This window comes from Staurois parvus, unplaced genomic scaffold (genome assembly GCF_062004578.1).
Source record: "Staurois parvus isolate SC_StPar_1 unplaced genomic scaffold, SC_StPar_1.0 ptg000234l, whole genome shotgun sequence".
Lineage (NCBI taxonomy): Eukaryota > Metazoa > Chordata > Amphibia > Anura > Ranidae > Staurois > Staurois parvus.
In genome coordinates, this window is record NW_028318030.1 from 4,885,429 (window position 1) to 4,912,572 (window position 27,144).

The 27,144-nt window shown below is 43.5% G+C and overlaps 1 protein-coding gene across 4 annotated transcripts in view; it reads left to right on the plus strand.

The window, feature by feature from the left end:
- RASSF4 (Ras association domain family member 4) overlaps nucleotides 1-27,144 on the plus strand; it is a 418,821-nt gene that overhangs the window by 340,365 nt on the left and 51,312 nt on the right. For 3 of the 4 annotated variants that reach the window (XM_089680018.1, XM_089680016.1, XM_089680019.1), the window contains exon 11: nucleotides 1,176-1,273. The exons of the other annotated variant lie outside the window; for it this stretch is intronic. In XM_089680018.1, the coding sequence (XP_089536144.1) occupies nucleotides 1,176-1,273 (98 nt within the window). The remainder of the gene's footprint in view (nucleotides 1-1,175; nucleotides 1,274-27,144) is intronic. 4 annotated transcript variants of the gene reach the window in all.

Sequence of the window (27,144 nt, forward strand, 5' to 3'; positions counted from 1 at the left end):
AGCCTATCTTCAAAGGCTGCATCAGGATGTGAGGAGGTGACAAGAGGCAGGGGGGGAGAGGTGACACTTCTCATCCTGTGCAGCCTAACTTCAAAGGCTGCAAAAGGATGAGAAGAGGGTGAGGGGAGACACCGGCACCGGAGGGTGGGGGGTGGCAGAAGAGGAGCAGGCACTCCGTGACATGGACATTTATACTCGAGTTTGGAAGATAGTTTTTCAAAAACGTTGTGCTTGTGTTAATCTAGTTTCACTTCTTTTATGCTATGGGTTGAAGTTTTGCAGGCCTTGTTTGGTACCTATGAATGAGTGGATCACATTTTAAAGGTGTATTATTACTTTGATGGGCTTGTGGTTTAATAATGCTTCAAATGGGTTTTTGTAGAGGAGTTCAACATGTAGTCAGTAGATAATATAGTAGACCTTGGTCCAAGATTTCCATGCTATGGGCCAGATCATATTTACATTGCTGCATAGTAAAGTGGAAAAAAGACAAAAAAAAACAATGAATAGGAAACCTCTATGTACACAATCCCAGACCCACAGTTGGTCCAGAAGAAAGCAAAAAGAACTCAATAAAAGCATGACCCAGTTCGTTCCAGTGAGGGCAAAAGGGAAGAACTTCCTTCCTGGTCCCCCAAGAAGCGACCAAATATTCCTTGGACTAACTACCCCTTGGTGTTTTTACCTCTAAATGAACTGTCTACCAAATATAAAGAAAGATTTCTAAGCACGGAAGCACGTGGAAGGGTAATTGTCTAAGGAAAAGCAGCAGAATGACATGTAGAACAGTGGTGAAAGTAAAACAGGGCTGGGTGGGGGGCATGAAAGCAAAGTTGACTACATGAATAGCGTGCATTAGCATGGAGTCCTGTAGCTTCAATGAGCAAACTCAGGGACACAAACTGACTACGCCAGCATGAAACTGCTTCTGTAATTGGTATGGTCAGATTGCAACAGGAAAGAAGAGGAATTAGCAGGATTACCATCATTCAATTATTTGCTAATAAATGAGTGTGCAGTGGAAGAAGCAGCAACAAGCACAAGATAGGTTCTTACTAAAGATATTACTAGTAATAATTCCGATCATGCTGACCCTTCTGTGCTTTCTATGAAATAAACTAACGTAATTGTTTACACTTGAGATTCATTTTTCCATAATTCTATTTTCATGGTAGGTGGCCCAGTACATTAAGTTTGAAATGCCTGTGTTGTGCAGCTTTGTTGAAAAACTGAAGGAAGAGGAAGATAGAGAAATAAAAAAACTGACTAAAAGGTAAGCTACATGCGTTGTGCTAATGAATAGCGATGTTTAGTGATTTTAGTGAATAGGGATGTCAACACCCATGATGATTTCTAAAATAAAAAGCAATGCATACATTAAACAAAGCACAAAAATACTTGATTATTGAGTTATTTGGTATAGTTACATTCCTATCATTTCCTACATAGTATGAAAAATGAATTTTTGTAGACCACTTTTTAAGAGGCCATGTAGGTCCAGCCTGCAATAGGCTGCACTTCAGCAGTTTTGCTGAGTACAGTGCCAGGCAACTTAATACAACTAATTTGTATTCTGAAGCTTTGTACTGCACTTTGCAAAATAATCAAGGACTCATACAGAGAGAGACACACCTAGTCATAAAGGTCAATAAACCCTCTAATGCAGGCCATAGACGGGTCGTTTATCGGCCAACTTTTTGTCCGCATGAAAAATCACACCGTTAGTGGGGCCAGCCCGTCGGCCGTTTTTCGCGGATCTCCTCATTTATTTTTATCGGTCATGCTGGAAAATATGCAAAAAACAGCCATTTTTCTTGGACATGGGTGGCAGCATTGGCAACGGCCCGTCTATGGCCTGCCTAAGCAGTAGGTGAGGTGACCACTGGCAGAGCTAGGAGGGCCTCCCATGGAGAACAGTAAACAATCTCTAAAGCAGACCTTGCACTAAATGCAAGGTCTATATATGTGGTTGGCCCTTGTTAACAACAAGGGGCCAAACCACTTTACATAAATTACAGAAACAAAAAAAAAACCACACACTTTGAAAGAAATGCATTAAATGACTCCCCTCATACCCAGGTTCTGGCCGCTACCTGACCCTGACATCATGGGCCACACAGAGGGGCCTTGAGAAAATATCATTTCTCGCAAAAGAATATTATCTTTTGTGCAGAAGAAGGGGGGGGAAGGTAAGTATTATTTTTTTATTATTTGATGTTTTTTTTTTTCTGTTATGCAGCATTTTGAAATCAGGTGGTTGGGGGTCAGTCTTTTGCATTTTAGTGTAGGTCCACGTTAAATGGTTACAGAAGATATCCCACATGCTGAATTATCTATGTATTAATAGTTACACTATATGCAGTGCTTGTGAAAAATCAAGGCTTGCATGGTTTACTTTACATTATTTATTAGACAAATTATGAATAGCTCACCCAGGGCTGGGACAAAGGTGGGAGCAGAAGAGACGTGCCCCATGTGCAGGGTTGACATGTGGAGGAAAGCGTTTCGGCTGCTTCCTTATTCTGCGCCCCATTGACAGGAGTGATTGCATTGTCACTCTTTACAAAAGAAGCAGGCAGCCCTCCAATAGCCTGATGTGGGTGGTAGAGAGCAGACGCTGGCTTAGAACACACCTCCATCTCAGCATGCCACCACTTACTTCACCAGCCTCTTAAACAACCTTCACTCTGTGCGGCAGCGCCTCAACCAGATATGTCACATATGCCAACTCAAACTGGATCAGTGTTTTCAGCTGTGTCTATTGCTCTGTATTGCTCATGACTTTTAGTGATGTGTGTGAGGGGAAAATACTTTCACATAAACAACCAAAGGAACGCTGCACAGTGAGAACACAGAACACAGCCCAGGTACAGAAAGATGAGGTGCGGTCTCAGGGTAGCTCCTCCCAGGCCATGTCCACTGATGTGTTTCACCCCACCCACAGGGAAAGGATTGGTCATAGCAATGTGAATGCAATATAGACATTATGCTTTATGTATCATGAGCCGTCTCAGTCAGCAGAACATGAATGAATAAATACATTTTCTTTTTTTTTCTTTTCTTTTCCTTCCTTGTTCTTTCTCCTTTCTTCCTTCCCTCCCCCTCTTTTTTCTTTCTCTTCCTTCTCCCCTGCCTTTCACCTTCCCCTCCTCTCTCTTATTCCCCTCCTTCCACCAAAGTTGCATCATATCTTTCTGTGCCTGGGCTGTGTTCTTGGTGTGCCTTGTCCCTTTGGTTATGTTGTTGCTGGAACCCGCCAGCTATGTGAGATACGGGGGATCCTACAGTAGCACTTTGAGTGGTAAAGGTCACAGAGGAAAAGACTTGCCAGAGTGAAACTAGGGACAGGGATGACCCCAGCTGACTGGAGCATGGGTGTCCACTTGTAATGAGGAAACCTGTACTGAGAGAGATATTGTGCCTGTTATTCATGTCAGCTCTCTCCCTGAAATTCATAGCTGCCTGGCTGTCAATCTTATCTTATGGATTCAATATTATGAATCCCTGACCTAGAACAAATATGCTTTTCAGAGTTCTGACTTCACTGTCGGTGTAGGATCATAACTTTTTTTTCAATGGTTAAACTAGATGGACTTTTGTCTTTTTTCAGCCAGACTAACTATGTAACTCCGAGCTCCTAGTTTTCCCCCCAGCCCGCGCCCCCCCCCGACTTCTTCATCACGACCAACACCACTATCAGTCCCACCCCACAAGCCAGAGTACTAGATGTCATCCTAGACTCCAATCTGTCTTTCCAGCCCCAGGTCCAATCGCTGATAAACTCATGTAGACTCCACCTCTGCAACATCTCCAAAATACGTCCATTCCTAACCCCGGAAACTACTAAGCACCTCATTGACTCCCTTATTATATCACGACTTGACTACTGTAACTCCCTCCTCACCGGCTTACCTCACCGCAGGCTATCCCCACTTCAGTCTATCCTGAATACTGCGGCCAGACTCATCCACCTTACTAACCACTCCGTATCCACCACCCCCCTCTGCCAATCCCTCCACTGGCTTCCGATTGCCCAACGGATAAAATTCAAAATGCTAACACTGACGTACAAAGCTGTTCATAACACTGCCCCAAACGACATCACTGATCTGATATCCAAATACCACCCAAAACGTACTCTCCATTCCTCACAAGACCTCCTACTCTCTAGTTCCCTGGTCTCCTCTTCCCATACCCATCTCCAGGGCTTCCCCCATCCTCTGGAACTCCCTACACCAATCCATCAGACTATCACCTACTCTCCTCACCTTTAGGCGCACCCTGAAAACCCATCTCTTCAGGGAAGCCTACCCCGCCCTCAGCTAATTGCCAATCTCCTCCACTCTTCCTACCACTCCATCCCTCACAGCTATTTCCTCCTGTACCACTATTCCCTCCCTCCTAGATTGTAAGCTCCAAGGAGCAGGGCCCTCGAACCCCTCGTGTATTGAATTGTATTGTTACTGTACTGTCTCGTGTGCTGTCTCCCATTATAATGTACAGAGCTGAGCAAACTGTTGGCGCTTTATAACTCCTGTATAATAATAATGTAACGTGCTGCAGTATCACCGCTGTTATTTTCAGAAGACATTTTTGTTAAGGGGCACTCTTCCCAAAGCCGATATTTTAGTGTTTTCTATCTGTCAGGAGCTCTATAAGTGAGATCCCTGCTCTGAGTTCCCAGGTCTGCACAACTGCTGTGCCCACCATCTGCAGAGTTCCTGGGTCAGGCGATAGGTTATCTCTTCACCACCTGTTTTAACCCTGAAAATGCTGACCCACCACATCACAACCACGTGCATTGCATGCAGTTGCAGGGTGATTGCGGCGCAGCCCCATTCTTTTTACATCTTTAATTTTTGCCATTCACATTTGTCGGGCGGGACAGCCACCAAAGGCAACCTATTTAAGTGTATGGGGCCACGCTGCAAACACATGCAGTGCACGCTGTCATGTGGTGGGTTGACATTTTCAGTGTTAAAACAGATGGTGAGGAGGCAGCATATCACCTGTCAAATGTCCTCTGAAAGTGATTACTTTTCAGAGAGTTGGCAATGATAGCTACACATCTGAATGAGCCCTTAGAGCCTTTTCACCCTCTTGATCCCTCTAGGGCCATGCACTGCAAGAAGCCCAGCTCCCCTCTTTCATGACACTGACACAGATGCCAATCAGTCCTCCTCAGGATGACACCGCCGACCCAAAGGCAATTTTTTCCCCACTGACACTGATGCAGTGTAATTTTTCATCTCAGAAACGCCACCGATGCAGGGGACATTTTTCCTCCCAGTGACACCACCAACACTGAGACACTTTCTCCTTTCAGTGTCACAACCGGCTCAGGGACATATTTTCCTTTGCCACTGAAAGTCCCATATTTGTGCACTGATTTTAGAATCTTCAGTGCACTGTAGTATACCATAACTATTGGTACTATTTCAGTGCATGCCACAAGCATCACATACATTTCGTTGCATGTGCTGCTTTACCCCTTTCCCATCTCCACCTAGGATCTTTGCACTGGGCAGTGGTTAACCTTGTCCCGGCACGGAACTCATCTACAGTAATGGCTGTCTACTATTTTCTATGCAGTTTATTTTATAAACCACTACACTTTCCAGCCCTAGTCCATGAACGCTATGGTTTCCATATACTGCACTGATGATGGCCAAACTCCTGAAACAGCTGTATGTAATGGAATCATTGTCTCATATTATGTTATATTTGAACTATACACCATTGGTTTTAGATGTGCATCAGCCATTGGGGCATAAAGAATTGAACGGCATAACTCCGCCCAATGTCTTAAATTAGGAGTAATCTCCTTTTTAGGGGGATTTGTAATGAAATGAGATGTGAATATCTTTTGTGCTACAATATGTCCTGATTTGGTTGGATGGCTTTTTGATTCCTTTAGTCCCTTCTCACTGTAACCTTAATGTATACATTTATTTATTGAACAATAAACACTCTTTCCATCAAATAAAACAATTATCCTAGAGTGAGAACTGAGGTGTGGGAATTGTTCATACCCCCACTGTAGATAAATCATTTAAACAAGATCCATTCTAGAGATTGGAAGCCTCATTATGACAATGCTGGGAAGCTTTGCTACATGAATATAACCCTAACCAGGGTTTTTTAAACAAAAAAACTACTGTGCCACTTTTTTTTTTAACTCATTTCACCTTGTTGTCAATGGGTATTAATCCAATGGACTCTTTGTTAGTTTAGCAGGGGAGAAAGTAAGTCATTTAAGCAAAGCCCCCCACCTCAAGTCAGTTCCCTCACTTTCTCTTAATTATCGTTGGAAGAGATGAGCCCAGTGAGGATGTTGCTTGAAATGTGGGCCTGTTTTTTGGGGGCTATTTAATTTTTCATGTAACTTAGCGAGTTCAGCAGGTCTTTTCATGCGACATAAAGGGCAACACTAAACATGCACAAATCCTTTAAATAACCTGCTTGAAGGACACCTATAAGCTGCATGTGAAGTTATGGAACAGAACAATGTAGTCCTTAATAAATGACATCTGAAGAGAAGAAAGTGAAAGAAATGGTGTGGGGTTCCCCTTAAATCGTAACTAAGGGACAAACCTTTTTTTTTTGGATAGAGTGGAGAGGGATTGGAACCCCTGTCATTTTTTTGCTATCTGTGCCCCTGTTAGGGAAATTCACCCTCTCTCTTTTTGGCCCGTTTGTTGTTATTATTGAAAGTGAGATTAAAAGAAAATCCCAAATTTTCGGTTGACAGCAGAACAGTAATAGAGAGGAAATCTTCAAATGGGGAGACTATTTCTGGTGACACCCAGAATTTCCTTATTTGGAGGGATTTCCTCTGACTTCCTGTTTTGGCTATGAGACAGCAAGTGAAGGAAAATCTCTCCTGTGGGGCTATAACCCTGCCTTACTCTATCCAAAATGAAAAAAAAAGCTTTGCCTATAGCTCTAGTTTGATTTGGCAACAGCATCAAAGAGAGCAGCCAAGCCCCCCAACCATTCCCTGGAAGGAACCTTGTCCCAATGTTGGGTACAAAGACCTCTTTCCCAACTCCAGTCCCTAAGAGGATGTGGGGGGGGGGTATAGGAATCTAAAAGCCCCTTTACAATCCACTCACTCTCCAGAATAATGAGTACAGGGTAATTTAGTATCCCTTGTTACTCATTCCCCAGAAAATATCAAATGTAAGTAAACAGGAAGGCACTGTGACAAAAGTCTTTTAACAGCTGTTACCAGGCCTATAAATGTATGTGGCATCACAGATGTGGGCCTTCTTCTGTGGCATCTCATTTATGCGCACCTGCATTTGTACTGGTAGAGCACTTTATAGCATGCCCCTAGCAAAGAGACGGAGCTGTCACTGCCAGAGTCTGGTCTTATACCCACAATCGGAAACCAGATGAACTGTACCTTCCCTTACAATAAGGTTGAACTTATGGACAGCCCAGACCCAATGCTCAATGCCCAATCCTTATTTACCGAACACTAATTCACTAATATGCCACTAGTGGAGTCGGGTAGATTCCTGTTTCGTTAAAGCTCTAAAGTCTAGCTAGGAAAAGAGTTTGTGGATTCCTTGACCACTGATCCACTTCAGGTCTTTCTTTTCCTGGCTGAGTCTCAGGTGCCTAATGAAAGGTGTGGCTCTCAGAGTATTGAAGAGGTATAGCGCTATTCCAATATCAATCAGATTTAGAATGTAAATACTGATATATCGAGAAAATAGTCTGTTAACAGTATGATCACAATTGCACAGTCTTAATGAGCATATAATCCCACTTGTAATGGAAAGATAAATAAAAAGTGACAATAGTGCATATACATAAAAGTGACTACTCAGTGCCAAAGTCTATGTATATAAACAAAGTAAGTGATCCACTGTGCGTCTTCTGGTGATCGAATATTCGAATTATACACTCACCAGAGTGAGTGTATAATTCACTTGCTTATAGAAACATGTATCATCTCCATGGTTCAGTGGAATCCACTTATGGGCACGTCTATCATCTCTTGGCACCTCTATCCTTTTATGGGGTTCCCTCCGGATCATCCGGTTGGATACTGCACCTCTGGACTCCCTTCCCTGAGGACTCTGTGGGTAGTGGACTCAGCAAGAGTCCCCAGAAAGGATGCCAGAATGGCATGATATCGTTGTAAAAGGTAATTTATTGATCCATAGTAGACATAGTAGGTAAAGAAAAACTGACCATGAAAGGGTTAAAGATGGCCGCCGACCCATGTAGGGACATGGCTGCGTGACGTCTGTACTCTGCATCTCTTTTCCTTACGCGTTTCATGCTAAGTGCACGTATTCATAGGGGTGTGCTTGCGAGGAATCAGACGTCTGGTATCTCCAATTTATAGCCTGTGAATGGCACATGTGTTGTCGTGTCCGCCATCTTGCCGGCTTTTTCGCGCATGAGCAATATGGCTGGCGCCACGATGTCCGCTGTTTTCACGCATGAGCCGTGAATCGGCACCATTTTATTGTGTTTCCAGCCAACTCATGTTTTTGATTCCAGATGCGCACGAAATCGGGACAAAAGGACACGATTGATGCTGTGAACCATTACAACTTAAGATCATCAAAGAATTATGAATATATAAGCATTTAAGTATGAGGGTTGCCTGAGATGTCAACCAAAGAAAGGGGCAAAAGCTATCATTTTAATAATCCTTTAGTGCGATATATTTCATCCCACTTACGTGAAAACTTATGCGCATGCGTGATAGCCCGCACCCTTTATACGCACCCAATTATCATAATACTTGATTGTTAAGAATACGTATGTACATATCAAAAATAGTAAATACTGTCCCAAGAGTTGTATAACTCTAAATGTACAGTTGCAAGAAAAAGTATGTGAACCCCTTGGGATTACGTGGAGTTTTGCATGAATTGGGCATAAAATGTGCTCTGAACATCATCTAAGTCACAACAATAGAAGAACACAGTCTGCTGAACATAATACTACACAAACATTAGATGTTGCCATGGTTTAATTGCACATAACATGTAAACATTCACAGTGCAGGGAGGAAAAAGTATGTGAGGCCCTAGCTTAATGACTTCTCCCAGAGCTAATTGGAGCCAGGAGTGAGCCAACCTTGACTCCAATCAGTGTGATGATATTGGATGTGTTGCTGACAGCTGTCCTGCCCTTAAAAAACACACACCTGTTTTGGGTTTACTGGTTTCAAGAAGCACTGTCTGATGTGAACCATGCCTCACAGAAAAGAGCTCTCAGAAGACCTACGATCAAGAATTGTTGACTTGCATGAAGCTGGAAAGGGATACAAAAGTATCTCCAAAAGCCTTGATGTTCATGTGTCCACGGTAAGACAGACTGTCTACAAATGGAGAAAGTTTAGCACTGTTGCTACTCTCCCTAGGCGTGGTCGTCCTGTAAAAATGACTGCAAGAGCACAGCGCAGAATGCTGCATGAGGTAAAGAAGAATCCCAGAGTGTCAGCTAAAGACCTACAGAAATCTCTGGCACATGCTAACATTTTTGTTGACACATCTACAATAAGGAAAACATTAAACAAGAATGGAGTACATGGGAGGACACCACGGAGGAAGCCATTGCTGTCCAAAAAGAATATTGCAGCACGTTTGAAGTTTGCAAAAGAGCACCTGGATGTTCCACAGCACTACTGGCAAAATATACTGTGGACAGATGAAACCAAGATTGAGTTGTTTGGGAAGAACACACAACACTATGTGTGGAGAAAAAAAGGCACAGCACACCAACATCAAAACCTCATCTCCACTGTAAAACATGGCGGAGGGAGCATCATGGTTTGGGGCTGCTTTGCTGCCTCAGGGCCTGGACGGATTGTTGTCATTGATGGGAAAATGAATTCCAGAGTTTATCAAGACATTTTGCAGGAAAACGTACGACCATCTGTCCGCCAACTGAAGCTCCGCAGAGGATGGGTGATGCAACAGGACAATGACCCAAAGCATACAAGTAATTCAACAAAACAATGGCTGCAACAGCACAGAATACGCCTTCTGGAGTGGCCCAGTCAGAGTCCTGACCTCAACCTGATTGAAATGCTGTGGCATGACCTTAAGAGAGCGATTCACACCAGACATCCCAAGAATATTGCTACACTGAAACAGTTTTGTGAAGAGGAGTGGTCCAAAATTACTCCAGATCGTTGTGCAGGTCTGATCTGCAACTACAGGAAACGTTTGGTTGAGGTTATTGCTGCCAAAGGAGGGTCAACCAGTTATTAAGTCCAAAGGTTCACATACTTTTTCCTCCCTGCACTGTGAATGTTTACATGTTATGTGCAATTACATCATGGCAACATCTAATGTTTGTGTAGTATTATGTTCAGCAGACTGTGTTCTTCTATTGTTGTGACTTAGATGACGTTCAGAGCACATTTTATGCCCAATTCATGCAAAACTCCACGTAATCCCAAGGGGTTCACATACTTTTTCTTGCAACTGTACATTGGGGGAGATAGAAAATATATTTTATGATGATCGTAAGTATGATGCAGATGTAAATAACAATTATAAGAGTCAATAAAAGGAATAAAACATATACAGTAATAAAATCATGATCAGTACGTAAAACAAAAAGATAAATATAATCCTAAAATATGCATAATAGAAAAAAATGACCTCAAAATTTAAATAAAATTAAAATAAAATGAGCAATAATTACGAAAAAAATAAGATACATATGTTGAACTAATGGAATTGCGATGACCAAAAAAAATGTGCATGTATTCGTAATGTCATATAAAAATAACCATATAAAACCCTGATAAAAACAATATTATAAACATTCTACATATGGAATAAAGTGTCTCTGAATATAAAAACTAAATTCTCTATATAGAGTAAGATAGCTATGAATATATAAATATTGAGTTTATAGGTAAAAAGACATATATAGTCTAGGTAGTTAAAAGGGTTAGTATAAGAGATATAAAAAGATAATAATCTAAAATGAGACGATGTAGAATAGAATAGCTATGATTTAAATTATAATAATTATATCCAAAATAGAAAACAATGGTGGGCATGAATGACTTTAAAATAGACATAAAGTGGGGCATGCACGGCCGGCTCCATGGATGAACGCTCACTGAAGAGAGCTTTGTCTGCCAGCCAACCTGACCTCGGCACACTACGGCCCCAGGGAATAATAAACAGCTCATCAGAGCCATTACCCCTCGCCATCCAAACGGGCTATGACTCTCAGGAGAAAATCACCGGGTCATCCATCAAAAATGACAAGTTTCTTCCCAGCACTAGCTCCCTGCAGCCAAGATTGCGCCGACCCCCTGCAGAATGGCTCGTCTGCCCAGCAACAGCAGCAAGGGGAGAACACAGACCACCAGGCTGCATATCATCCAGACCCCGGGCTGAAGGGATCGCTTTACACAGGAGATCCTGGTGAGTCGTCGTCCCCCCCCCCCCCCCCCCCCGAAAAAATGAAAAAAATGTTCACTAAATTTTTTACATACTGTCACCAGTGCAGTACAGCGTCGTCATATAACTGGCATGGCGGTGATCAGGGACACTGACTGGTGACAGTGTGAAAAAAAAAAATTATATATATGTATATATATATATTTTTTTTTTTTTTGTTATTTTAAATTTTTTATTACTTTTTTTTCTTTTTTTTAAGATTTTTTTTTTTCATATTTCACTATGTCCAAAGTAGTACAATGTTACCATAGTAACATTGTACTACTTTGGGGAAGTGGTCAGTATTGTTTTTTTTTTTTACACAATTTGCTTATAGCAAAGAATTACTTTGCTATAAACAAGCATTTACCTGAATGACATTGATTCATTCAGGGTTTGTTTGGTTTTTTTTTGTGCTTAGCTGTGATTTGGCCACAGTTAATCACATGACATGTGCATGTGATTAGCTGTGACCATTCACAGCTAGACACTAGTATACAATGGATGGCATGATTGAAGCCATCCATTGTATACAACTGTCATGTGACCTGCTGTGAATGGTCTGCGAACTGCGCATGTGCGGGAGGACTCCATATGGCGGCCTCCCGGAAAGCTAGTACATTTTTCCGGATGCCATTCGGCCATAGGCCAGGCGTCAAATGGTTAAGAAGCTCATCAGCATAACCAAAGCATTGCGGAATCACAACATCGCATATCAATGGGGCTTCCCTACGAAACTAAATGTCAAATACCAAGGCAAATTTTTCACTATCAAATACCTAGAAGCAGGCATCGAACTATTGAAATCGTGGAGCATTATACCAGCAGATTCCCATCAACCAGCATCCAACCGGCAGCAACAGATGGTTGCAGAATGGTCATAGGCTCCACTCAAGTATATTACCGTCACGTCCAATTCCTGGGGCACCACTCTCTAACACACAAGCTGGCAATCGGCCCCTGATCGAACATACTGATCGTTCAAGGTCGTCTCAAGCATGAGCTCTCGAAAGAGTCATGCTTTCTCATGCTTTCACTTTACACAGTAGCAGATACACATGTTACTTGCGTTGTTTGCAAGTCTTGTTTACCCGTTTTTACCTTTGTTCTTACCCCAAGCTACCAGTCATCAGTCGCTAGAACTGCCCCGCTCAACAATCCTCTATACACAATTGAACACTCACTCCACAACAATGACAAACCCATGCTCACTAAGCCACACACCTGGCGGTCCATCACCGCCGCCATGCGGAAAAACACTTATCTCCACAACATCTGAATCACCACAGCTACAGAATCCAAACCACCTACAACCAACAAAATGATTACGATATCTTCGCTAAATGTCTGAGGTCTCAACTCCCCCTTCAAAAGGTCCCTGCTTTCAAGAGAAATCTGCACCATTCAACCCGACATCGTATTCCTACAGGAGACCCACTTCGCCTCATCCAAAATCCCTAAATTCAACATTCCTCAGTTCTCCACAGTATATATGGCAACGAGCCCTAAAAAGAAAAACTGCGTCATTACAACCATAAGAGACTCCCTGAAGTTCCAATTTATTTCGGCAACAGCGGACCCACAAGGTCGCTATCACATATTGATCTGCAAAATAAATGATTCTACATATAAATTGGTGAATGTCTATGGTCCTAACACCAATCAAATCCAATTCTTCAACAAACTTAACTCCATCATAAATCAACATAGAAAAGGCAGACTATTCATCGGCGGAGACTTTAACATTATCGGTAATCCTCTTCTGGACTCCTCATCCAACAAAAGATCTTCAAAACAGTCCTTCAACCAATTTCTTCATTCCAACGATCTCTACGACATCTGGAGATGCCAACATAGTACAGAAAAGGACTATACCTACTATTCTCCATCCTACTCTAGAATCGACTTGGTACCATTACTTGGTCAGACCATGCTCTGATCACTATCTCTCTCGACAACAAACAACATTCGTCGATATCCCATTTATGGCAACTGAACACAATCTTGCTGAAAAACTAAGACTACAAGCAACAAATAATAGATGCACACAGAACATTCTTTGAATTCAACGATACTCCTGATATATCTATAACCACTCTATGGTCAACTTATAAAGCATTCATGAGAGGTATTCTGATACAACTAATAAATATAACAGTGCAGCGCTGACAAAATTAAATGATGAATAAAAAATATAAATAAATATGTAAATAAATGGTGATCAAAATAAACCAACTTGGTACATAATAATCAATCCCCTTGATATCCACATCAGGGAAATCTACATATAAATAAGTGTATATTATATAAATAATTGTGTAATACGTGAATCCCTTCTCACTGGGAATACACAGTGCACATAGTGAAATATAAACCGTAACACAATACTGTGAAATGACACACAAAAAAATGTGCAAACCAACTGTGGACAAATGGTTAAATAGTCCCAAAAATAGCAAAACATATAGTGGTACTCCCACTTCACTCTCATGCAATAGTCGTGCTGTGTAGGTGATTCACAAGTGACAATCTTCCAATAGCCAGAATGCCCCCTCACCTCCTTACTTAGACCCCAAAGGGCCTGCTCGCTTTAGGGATCAACCAATCCTACAAGGACAGACTCCTCCCAGGATTCCCCTCAATGATGGCAAGCGTCTCCAGCCTTCAACCAACTAGCAGCCAGCTCCTCCCAGGATCATAGTAAAATACAAGCAGAGATCCTCCATAGTGTAACCGGTTTATTAAATGAATAATCCAAGTAAAAAATGCCCACTCACATAACAATCGTCTTGTTTCCAGCTCATTTACCACATGCTATGGGTGTACTGCATGGGTATCTGCAAAAGGTGATCCAATATGGCCCCCACGCCAGAAATGACGTCACCACAATCCCGGAAGTTCCTCCCCGTGTACCGACGCGTTGCGTCTTGTTTACCACGTGACTTCCTCAGGGTAACGCCCATAGTGGCCGGAACTTCCTTTTATAAGGAAGCTGACATCCAATCCTAATCCGGAGGCGGACCTCCGGTGGCCATTTTGTTGGAGTCAGTTCCTTAACATCAGAAAGGACAGACGCTGACTTCCAATCACAGTCCGGAGCCAAACCTCCGGTAGCCATCATATTGGAGTCCGTCTCTCACTACAAAACTATATAGACGCGATGACATTCGCCAAATACATAAATACTACAGGGGGAATGATCAACATTAAAAACAAAAATGCCCAAATACTCCTATGAATAAATACATAAAACGGGGTCCATCCAACCCTCTATATATGTATTAACCCCCTATCCCAAACTCATATGAGAGCTCCCCCATACATATAGAGCATGCGCCCCCTAGTGTAATAACTAAAAATAGCATGGGACATCACAACAAGGCCCATAATGGCCCACAATCTAATAAATGGTGTCCACACGTCGGGGCTCACAATATAATAAATAAATTATTCCTCAAATCGTCCCATAAAATAAATTAAATATATATATAAACTACACTATTTCATTCATCATAATAGAATAAAATTGAATAATTAATGTATATAAAAAATAATATCCATATATGTATATATATATATATGTACAAAAAAAGGGGACACCTGCTACGGACGTAAATATATTGTACCCTTGTAGACACCCATACCATAGGTTCACAAAATACCTAAAATTGTTTCTAAAATTCCTATTAGTATAAAATGTAAATACATATATAAATTCTTCTTCATAAATATAATTAATAAAATACACAAAACGATAATACATATAAATCAGATCACTTGTATAAACAATTATTAGTAATACAGATAAATAGATCATAAATATACTATTATAAATCACTTAATCATAAATTCAGAATCTAATACCTAAAAATCACTAATAAAGCAATTGAAATCAAAATCTACATTTAGATTTTACTAAAACCTATTTTAAAGGGGTGGACCGTAATGGGTACATTCCTCTGGATAGCTGTCATTACCCCCCTGGCTGTTGAACATCCCAAAGGGCCAGTTTGTGCGGTTACGGAGAAACTGCACCTTAGAAGCTGACTATGATGAACAGGTGAAAATTATTGGGGAACGGTTTGAGAAAAAAGGTTACACATCAGAACATATTAAGAAGGAAATGAAAAATATTGGAGAAATGGATAGATCCCTATTGTTGATAGAGTGAAAGATACCAAATGTTGATGATCAGATAGCCATAACTTTGGATTTTAATGTACACTATAAAAAGGTTGAAAACATTTTTAAAAGACACTGGCTGGTTCTTAAAGCAGATCCTATTTTAAATAAAATCCTGCTGGAACGCCCCACATTTATATATAGCAAGGCACCTACAATTAGAACAAGAGTGGTCAGAAATGTTGTAGACCCGCCGGGAAATAATAAAGGAGTAACATTTTTAGACCAAAAAGGTTTCTTTCCCTGTAGGAATTGTTTTGCCTGTAAAGAAACAAAATGGAAGAATAAAAGGATGAGATCCTTTGTGGCCAATTCCACGGGAAGAGAGTTCATGATTTAAGATTTTATTTCATGTAGAACGGAGGGAGTGGTATACGGTCTGGAATGTCCATGTGGTCTCCTGTATGTGGGGCGGACCAAGAGACCACTATGGAAGCGGCTACGTGAACACGTGCAGAATATTAAAAAGGGTTTTCCGAAGCACAATATTCGATGTATCACAACAAATACCCCTCCGCATTGAAATTTTGGGGCATTGAAAAGTTTAAAGGGCACTGGAGGGGACTCAATAAAGTACGTTCCCTCAGCCAATTAGAGTTCAGGTTGATTTATGAGATGAGGACACAGGTGCTAGAGGTTTAACGGTAGATTTTGATTTAAATTGCTTTATTAGTGATTTTTAGGTATTAGATTCTAAATTTATGATTAAGTGATTTATAATAGTATATTTATGATCTATTTATCTGTATTACTAATAATTTTTTATGTACAAGTGATCTGATTTATATGTATTGTTATCGTTTTGTGTATTTTATTATATTTATGAAGAAGAATTTATATATGTATTTACATTTTGTACTAATAGGAATTTTAGAAACAATTTTAGGTATTTTGTGAACCTATGGTATGGGTGTCTACAAGGGTACAATATATTTACGTCCGTAGCAGGTGTCCCCTTTTTTTGTACATATCTATATATATATATGTATATGTGTGTGTGTATATATATATATATATATATGGATATTATTTTTTATATACATTTATTAATCAATTTTATTCTATTATGATGAATGAAATAGTGTAGTTTATATATATATATTTAATTTATTTTATGGGATGATTTGAGGAATAATTTATTTATTATATTGTGAGCCCCGATGTGTGGACACCATTTATTAGATTGTGGGCCATTATGGGCCTTGTTGTGATGTCCCATGCTATTTTTAGTTTTTACACTAGGGGGTGCATGCTCTATATGTATGGGGGAGCTCTCATATGAGTTTGGGATAGGGGGTTAATACATATATAGAGGGTTGGATGGACCCCCTGTTTTTATGTATTTATTCATAGGAGTATTTGGGCATTTTTGTTTTTAATGTTGATCATTCCCCCTGTAGTATTTATTTATGTATTTGGCGAATGTCATCGCGTCTATATAGTTTTGTAGTGAGAGACGGACTCCAATATGATGGCTACCGGAGGTTTGGCTCCGGACTGTGATTGGAAGTCAGCGTCTGTCCTTTCTGTTAAGGAACTGACTCCAACAAAATGGCCGCCGGAGGTCCGCCTCCGGATTAGGATTGGATGTCAGCTTCCTTATAAAAGGAAGTTCCGGCCACTATGGGCGTTACCCTGAGGAAGTCACATGGTAAACGCGGTACGCGGGGAGGAACTTCCGGGAACGTGGTGACGTCATTTCCGGCGTGGGGGCCACATTGGATCACCTTTTGCAGATACCCATGCAGTACACCTATAGCATGTGTTAAATGAGCTGGAAACAAGACGATTGTTATGTGAGTGGGCATTTTTTTTTTTGGATTATTCATTTAATAAACCGGTTACACTATGGAGGATCTCTGCTTGTATTTTACTATGATCCTGGGAGGAGCTGGCTGCTAGTTGTCCTTGTAGGATTGGTTGATCCCTAAAGCGAGCTGGCCCTTTGGGGTCTAAGTAAGGAGGTGAGGGGGCATTCTGGCTATTGGAGGATTGTCACTTGTGAATCACCTACACAGCATGACTATTGCATGAGAGTGAAGTGGGAGTACCACTATATGTTTTGCTATTTTTGGGACTATTTAACCATATGTCCACAGTTGGTTTGCACGTTTTTTGTGTCATTTCACAGTATAGTATTACGGTTTATATTTCACTATGTGCGCTGTGTATTCCCAGTGAGAGGAGATTCACGTATTACACATCTATTTATATAATATACACTTATTTATATGTAGATTTCCCTGATGTGGATATCAAGGGGATTGATTATTATGTACCAAGTTGGTTTATTTGGATCACCATTTATTTACATATTTATTTATATTTTTTATTCATCATTTAATTTTGTCAGCGCTGCACTGTTATATTTATTGGTTTATTCACTTATTGGGTATAAGATTAGTGTCAGCAGCTTCGAGGTAAGGACTCCATTCAAGCGCAGGAGGATCTTCGTTATATTTATTCTGATACAACTAAACGCTCGCGTCAATAAAAACGGAACCCAACAAATAGATAATCTCCTAACCTCAATCAAAACAAATGAGGAAAGAAACAAAAAATCTCAAGACCCAAAAATCTCTGCATCCCTGATAGCAGATAAAAATAAATTAAGATCCCTGCTACTCTACAAATATGATCTAAATCTCCAAAAAATGAGAGCGAAATTCTATTCCCTAGGTAACAAAGCCAGCTCTCTGCTAGCCAAATCGATAAAACAAAAATGGCTGAAATCCAAAATAGCCTCAATTAAACACCCATCTACAAATACCCAAAGCACAAACCCACAAGACATAGTGAACACCTTTGCAGCATACTACCAAAATCTATACAACCTTAAAAACGACCCTGCCACCACACAACCAACAATCACATCCATACAACAATTTCTTCAAACAACCAATCTCCCTCAACTATCCTCAGACCAATGTGACTCCATTTGTACCCCAATATCACCCAAAGAAATAGAAACGACCATTAACCACTTACCATTCGCCTGCTGTTTATAAACGGCAGGACGGTGGCACTCCAGGGGTGGGTTGCCGTTCATAAACGGCACCCACCATTTCTAGCTGTGCGCGCTCCCTGGGTAATCCGCAATCCGGTGCCCGCTGTGTCTTCTGGACACAGTGAAACACCGATCGTCGGACGGGACCTTTGTACGAGGTCCCGATCATGTGATCACTGATTGGCCAATCAGTGATCACATGCAAAGTAGTAAGCAAGATGTCACTTGTGACATCATTGCTTACTACATGTGAAATCTGTGAATGATCACAGAGGTCACATGGTACAAGGCTATTCACAACAGCCTTGTACCATTTTTTTTTTTTTTTTTTTTTTAATTTAAATATTTATTAATTTTTCACATTATTACAAAATTTCCATAAGAAGAGACACAATACATATAAATATCAATACATTTCTACTCTGTCCCTTCTATTTACCTCTTTTATTTCCCTTCCCTCCCAACCCACCATTTCCCCCCTTCCCCCCCTCCCTCCCCTCTGCAAGATCTCATGCAAGATTGTACCATGTGACAAGCCGTGACCAATCACAGCTCACTCAGTAGTTCTCAATGGCTGCAAGAATGCAGACACAGAGAAAGAGAAATGATTGCTTTTACATCCTATATGGGTGTAAAAGCAATCCGTGTAAAAAAAAAAAAATCTTCATCACCCCCCACAAGTAGTACAGTGTCACCATGGTGACACTGTACTGCTAGGGTGAGAGTATTTAAAAAAAAAAAATAATAATAATAATAATGTAAAAAAAAGTTTAAAAATTATAATTTTTGGATATAAACTAATTTGGCTTTTTTTTTTTTTTTTAATAAAAAGATAACGGAATACATTTCGGCCTAGATTTATGATGAAAGATTATTTATTTGCAAAATTTTATAAGAAAAACACTTTTCCAAATTTTTGGACATTTTCATTTACATAGCAAAAAAAATAAAAATCCCAGCAGTGAAATCTGTCTGTCTCAAAAAAATGGTAAAAAATTTATATGGGTACAGTGTTGCATGACCGCGCAATTGTCATTCAAAGTGTGATAGCGCTGAAAGCTGAATTGCCCTGGTCAGGAAGGGGGTAAAAGTGTCCGGACAGGAAGTGGTTAAAACACTCCCAATTAATAAATCACCAATGACGGTTACACTAACGAATACTATAAACACCTTTCCACAGAAATATCACCACACCTGACCAAACTCTTCAATCACGCTACCACCACAGGTTCATTCCCTAAAGACATGTTGCAATCCATCGTAACGACTATACCAAAACAAGGTAAAGACCCCAAACTTGTCCAAAACAACAGGCGAATTTCGTTACTCAATACCTACATAAAACTATACGCGAAAATCATATCCCGAAGAATCCTCCCCTACCTACCCACCCTAATACACCCGGATCAAGTAAGTTTCTGTCAGGGCAGGGCTGTGGAACGGACAGGTAGGCCTAGTGGCAGGGGAACGCACTGACTGACGACAACCACCACCAACAGACCGTAGGCCCTCAGGGCGCGGAGTCTAAGTCCCAGGCTGCCCTTCACCAGGGCCCCTGATGGTGGGGATGGACTTGACGCAGCCAGGAACCAGGTCGCGGCCCCCGAGACACCCCGGCTACGGTAATGGCCGCCGCCAATGGCGTGTAGCTGGTAGGAATGACAATAGCGTAGTCAGGCAGGCCGGGTCGACAACAACGGGACAAAACGATACAGAACAGTAGACAAGAATCACAGGTCACGGGCCGGGTTCAGCAACGGAAGGTCAGATCAAAGGAAAACACAGAGAATGGTCTAGTCACAAGCCGAGTCAGATACCAGAAGAGTCACGAGAGTATACACAGAGCTGTAGCAACACAAAGACACAAGACACAAGTGCAAAGAGCATGTGCGGATCACAGGCTTATATGTACTCAGCCACACCCCTCTGGGGGATGGACCTCAGAGACCTGAAGGCATAAAAGACTCCCACCATGCTCTGCAGAAACCCAAGATGGATGCCAGTACATGAAGCCGCACAGTCTCTGGGAAAAGGTAGGACCTTGACAGTACCTCCTCCTCAAGCGCCCCTCCCCCTCCGCGGCTCAACAAAAGGCTTCAGAGGAAAGCGGGCATGAAAAGCGCGGAGGATGGCAGGGGCATGGACATCCGCAGAAGGAACCCAGGAGCGTTCCTCGGGACCATAACCGCGCCAATGAACCAGGAACTGCACCCGACCACGCACCAATCGAGAGTCCAGGATCCGGCTCACCTCATACTCCTCATGACCGTGGCCGAGGCAGAGAGGCAGTGAAGCGATTGCAGACCAGAGGCTTCAACAGGGATACATGGAAGACATTGGAGATCCGCATCCCAGGAGGAAGAGCAAGAGCATAGGCCACCGAATTCACCTTGCGGAGAATGCGAAAAGGGCCAACAAAACGGGGGGCTAGTTTAGGTGTGGGCACCCGCAGATTGAGGTTGTGAGTAGATAACCACACCCGATCGCCGACCTGGTATGAAGGAGCGGGCAGCCGTCTGCGATCAGCCTGGAACTTGTGGCGCTGTGCCGAGTCCCTCAAGGACCTCAGGATCTGCCCCCATGAAGAACGCAGGGCAGCAAGGTGGTTCTCCACAGCCGGAATGTCCGGTGGTGAGAACCTCTCAGGTAATACCGCAGGTTGGAACCCATAGTTGGCCATGAAGGGAGACATCCCGGAGGAGGAGTTGACAGCCAAGTTCCTGGCAAACTCTGCCCAAGGCAGGAGATCGACCCAATTTTCCTGATGGTCCGAGATATAACAACGAAGGAATTGTTCCAAGGCCTGGTTGGAACACTCCGCAGCCCCATTGGACTGCGGGTGGTAGGCTGAAGAGAAGGAGAGCCTAATGCCCAACTGGGAGCAGAAGGCGCGCCAGAACCTGGACACGAACTGACTCCCGCGGTCCGAGACAATCACCTTGGGCAACCCATGCAGGCGAAAAATCTCCCTAGAAAAAACCGTGGCCAGTTCTTGTGCTGTTGGTAATTTCTTGAGTGGAATGCAATGGCACATTTTGGAAAAACGATAGACGACCATGAGAATGACCATATGACCCCGAGACACAGGGAGGTCTACAATAAAGTCCATGCCCAGGTGTGACCAAGGACGCTCCCCATTGGGAATGGGTTGCAGAAGACCCATTGGAAGATGCCGTGGAGGTTTATTCTGGGCACAGATCGAACATGCCGCTACATAAGAGGCAATGTCGGCACGGAGAGTTGGCCACCAGAATAAACGAGAGACGACCCAAGACAACTGGTTCCTCCCCGGATGCCCGGCAGTTTTGGAGTTATGGTAGGTATGCAGCAGACGGGTGCGCAACCCCTTGGGTACAAAACATCTACCCTCCGGTCTCTCGGGAGGAGCATCAGTTTGAGCCGCCAAAATCTGCTCCCCAAGGGGAGAAGTCAGACTGGTGCGAATGGCAGCCAGGATCTGATCCGGAGGTATGACCGAGGTTGGCTCAGAGTCCTCCCTGGACAACTCAGATTATTGCCGTGATAATGCATTAGCCCTGACATTCTTGGAACCAGGCAAATAGGAGACCACATAGTTGAACCGCGACAAGAACAAGGCCCATCTGGCCTGACGGGGTGTCAATCTCTTGGCCTCCGAAAGATAAGTCAGGTTTTTATGATCGGTAAGAATGAGGACCGGAACCGCGGAGCCCTCGAGCAGGTGCCTCCATTCCTTGAGAGCCAGAATGATTGCCAACAACTCCCTATCTCCAATCTGGTAGTTGTACTCTGCAGAGGAAAGCTTCCTGGAGTAGAACCCACAGGGAAGTAGGGGTTCATCGGGCGACCGACGTTGAGACAGGAGAGCGCCTACTCCCATCTCGGATGCATCAACCTCGAGGACGAAGGGTAATCCAGGATTGGGATGAGACAGTATCGAAGCTGAAGCGAAGATGGATTTCAGAGCCTTGAAAGCTACGATCGCCTTGGATGGCCACTCATGAGGATTACTGCCCTTCTTGGTTAGGTCTGAGAGAGGCTTTGCCAGCATGAAGAAGTTCCTGATGAACTTCCGATAGTAGTTGGCGAAACCCAAAAAGCGCTGAATGGGCCAAAGACCATTGGGATGAGGCCACTGCAGAACCGCCGCAACCTTCTGAGGGTCCATGGAGAATCCCTCCGCAGAAATGATGTAGCCCAAAAAGGTAACTTGGGATCCATGGAATTCGCACTTCTCGAGTTTACAAAAAAGTTAGTTCTCACCTAATCGTTGCAGCACCTGCTTGACATCCTGGATATGGGACTCCATGGAGGCAGAGTAAACCAGGATGTCATCCAAGTAAACTACCACGCACTGCTGCAATAAGTCACGAAGGACATCATTTATGAATTCCTGAAAAACCGCGGGCGCATTACACAACCCGAAAGGAATCACCAGGTATTCGTAGTGACCGGTTCTGGTGTTAAACGCGGTCTTCCACTCATCCCCCTGTTTGATCCGTACAAGGTTGTACGCCGCCCTAAGGTCGAGTTTGGTAAAGACTGTTGCTCCCTTAAGGCGGTCGAACAACTCAGTAATCAAGGGAATTGGGTAGGCATTCTTAGTGGTGATTCGATTGAGACCCCTATAATCGATGAAAGGCCTCAATTCACCACCCTTCTTCTTTACAAAGAAAAAGCCCACTCCTGTGGGAAGTAGACTTACGAATGTGCCCCCGGGAAAGCGCATCCACAACATACTCCTCCATGGCCTTATTCTCCACAACCGAGAGAGGATACACCCTGCCACACGGAGGAGTGGCACCGGGTTGCAAGGATATGGCGCAGTCGTAAGGACGATGAGCAGGTAAGGCACCAGCGCGTACCTTATCAAACACGTCCAGGTACTCCCCATAATCGGTGGGCAACGCAGAGTCCGAAGAGGCACACAACACCTTAACCGGCCCATGGATGTACCCGGCCCCACACTGTGGAGACCGCGAGAGAATCTCGGCCGTTCGCCAATTAAAGGTTGGATTGTGCGTCTGGAGCCAGGGATACCCCAAAACCACCGAATAGTGCGGAGCAGAAATTACCTGAAAACAGGCCAACTCCCTGTGAACAGCCCCAATAGCTACTTCAACTGGCATAGTCTCGTGGGTAACCTGCGGTGGTTGCAGGGGGCTGCCATCTATCGCCTCGAGAACCAATGGGGTAACTCGAGCCTGCAGGGGAATGGAGTGCTGGGCAGCAAACGAGCTGTCCATAAACAACCCGCCGGCCCCAGAATCTACCAATGCCTGGGCCGTCACCGAGCCCTCTGCCCAAGAGAGGACAATGGTGATCAGTGGTTTATCTTTGCGGAACGCCGGGGACGAGGAGACTCCACCCAAGATCTGTCCCTGACAGGATCTCAGGTGCGAGCGTTTCCCGGACAAACCGGACAGGACTGCCGAAAGTGCCACCAAGGCCACAGTGCAGGCAGCAACCCTCCCGGCGCCGAGCGGCCCGCTCTCCCTCAGAAAGGCGAGCAAACCCCAGCTGCTTGGGCTCACCACCAGACAATCTATCCCCAGGAGGCGTGGGAGGAGAGGGAGGAACGGGTGGGACAGAAAACACAGGTGCCAGTCGATTGGAAGGCCTCCGCAGGCGTTCCTTGAGTGAAGGCCTCTCCCTGAGCCTGGTGTCAATCAGGAAGGAAATTAGTGCTTCCAGCTCCACAGGCAATTCCTTGGCTGCAATCTTGTCCTTCAATGCATCAGAAAGACCCTGAGAAAACGCAGCCACCAGAGCCTCATTGTTCCAACCCACCTCTGCCGCCAGGGTACGAAACTCTATGGCGTACTCGGCAACGGTCCGTGAACCCTGATGCATAGACATGAGCAGCTTGGCAGCCGAGGCGGAGCGAGTCGGTACGTCGAATACCCTACGGAAGATGTCGACAAAACCGGAAAACTCGTGAATCACCGGGTCGTTCCTCTCCCATAAGGGATTTGCCCAGGCCAAGGCCTTTTCTGAGAGTAGCGATATTAGGAAACCCACCTTTGACCTCTCAGTCGGAAAAGCGTGGGGTATTAATTCGAAAAAAAATCCCCACCTGGTTGAGGAACCCACGACACTGACTCGGCTCACCCCCAAAGCACTGTGGAAGAGGGGCTGAACCAGTCATACCTCTGGGCGCCGCAGGTGCCGCAGCAGCAGCCGCTGCGGTAGGCGCAACGAGCGGAACAGCAGCGTGAGCAACCACCGGAGTGACAACCGGCCTAATAGCACCAGGAGTAAGGTGCGCGGTGCGTGCAAGCAGAGTTTGCAATGCCTGAGCGAACTGATCCAACAGGAGGTCCTGTTGATCCAGTCTGGCGACCAACATTGGAAGCGAAGACATACCTGCACCGTCAGGATTCATGGCACTTGTGTAATGTCAGGGCTGTGGAATGGACAGGTAGGCCTAGTGGCAGGGTAACGCACTGACTGACGAAAACCACCACCAACAGACCGAAGTCCCTCAGGGCGCGGAGTCTAAGTCCCAGGCTGCCCTTCACCAGGGCCCCTGATGGTGGGGATGGACTTGATGCAGCCAGGAACCAGGTCGCGGCCCCCGAGACACCCCGGCTGCGGCAATGGCCGCCACCAATGGCGTGTAGCTGGTAGGAATGACAATAGCGTAGTCAGGCAGGCCGGGTCGACAACAACGGGACAAAACGGTACAAAACAGTAGACAAGGATCACAGGTCACGGGCCGGGTTCAGCAACGGAAGGTCAGATCAAAGGAAAACACAGAGAATGGTCTAGTCACAAGCCGAGTCAGATACCAGAAGAGTCACGAGAGTATACACAGAGCTGTAGCGACACAAAGACACAAGACACAAGTGCAAAGAGCATGTGCGGATCACAGGCTTATATGTACTCAGCCACACCCCTCTGGGGGATGGACCTCAGAGATCTGAAGGCATAAAAGACTCCCACCATGCTCTGCAGAAACCCAAGATGGACGCCAGTACATGAAGTCTCTGGGAAAAGGTAGGACCTTGACAGTTTCATCCCTACCTGATGCTACCAGAAGAATTTTATCCCTCTTACACAATTTAGAAAGTACCAAGACCCCCTCCCTACTCCTATCTCTAGACGCAGAGAAAGCATTCGACCGGATACATTGGCAATTCATGCAACTCACACTTCAAAAATTCGGCATCACAGGTTGGATGCTGAATGCCATCTTGTCATTATATTCACATCCATCCACTAGAGTGCTGACAGATGGCACATTATCTGATCCCCTTGACATCTCAAACGGTATAAGACAAGGCTGCCCACTCTCCCCGATAATATTTACAATCCTTATTGAACCCCTAGCTTCCAAACTCAGAGAGGACCGAACATTTCCAGGAATCACACATCTTAACAAGGAACACAAAATCAGCCTATTTGCGAACGATATAATATTAATGATGACCAACCCAAAAAAATCCCTCCAAACGATTCGCTCACATCTACATACATATTCGACAGTTTCATACTACAAACTACTACTACTGAAAATTTCACATACCTAAGAATCGTTCATTGTCTACAAACAACTAGCCTACCCCACAACACTATGATACCAATTACAGCCTACCTCTTCTTCACCAAATCTCAATACCCAGGTAAGGGTATATCCACCTTCTATACATACCTCATAAACTTACAATTCACTCTACAAACAACCTCCCTAACCAATTGGGAAAAAATCCTATCAGACCAAATAACTTTAAAATGTTGGGAAAATACCTTCAGCGTTACCTATAAAGCTACCCGATGTAGCTCCCACTGGGAGTCATATCTAAAAATACTCCACTAATGGTACCTGACCCCGGTCAAACTCTCCATCTACTACCCAAAACTATCTCCTACATGCTGGAGACAATGTGGTGAGCCAGGCTCAACACTACATATTCTGTGGTCATGCAAGTCACTTCATTCCTTTTGGAATAGTACTTTTCAATTAATATCCGAAATAAACAAAATTGTGATAGCCCCGAACCCCTCATTAGCACTCCAACACATCGGAATCAAGAAACTCCCTCCCCACTCCCGAACAATTATCACCCACATACTCTTTGCCGCCAAAATTAATATCACTAGATTATGGAACACAAACAATACCCCCTCAATCACTTCACTAATTACAGACCTTAACACTCATAATTTGTCTATTGCAATATTGTATGCATGAATGAACCATATCTCTTCTCCCTGTTTCTTTTTTTTTTTTCCTGTTTATCTCTGAAAAACTTTATAAAAATATTGAAACATAAAATAGACATAAAACTACATGGATAATGTTAACTATTGTCAATAAAACAGTTAATATCGAACTCTATATTGAGTACCCTTGGATATGAGGTATCGAGTTCGAATATCCATTTTGACTCTTGCTGTGAAACTGCCCTCTTTTTATTCATTCCTCTTTAATGTGTTTTGGTGATATCTATCTCTGCAAACTTAAGTGATGAGGGATCTCTGTTATGGCAGAGGCGGTAATGCTTGGATAAGGAATGTTCCTTATATCCCTTCTTAATA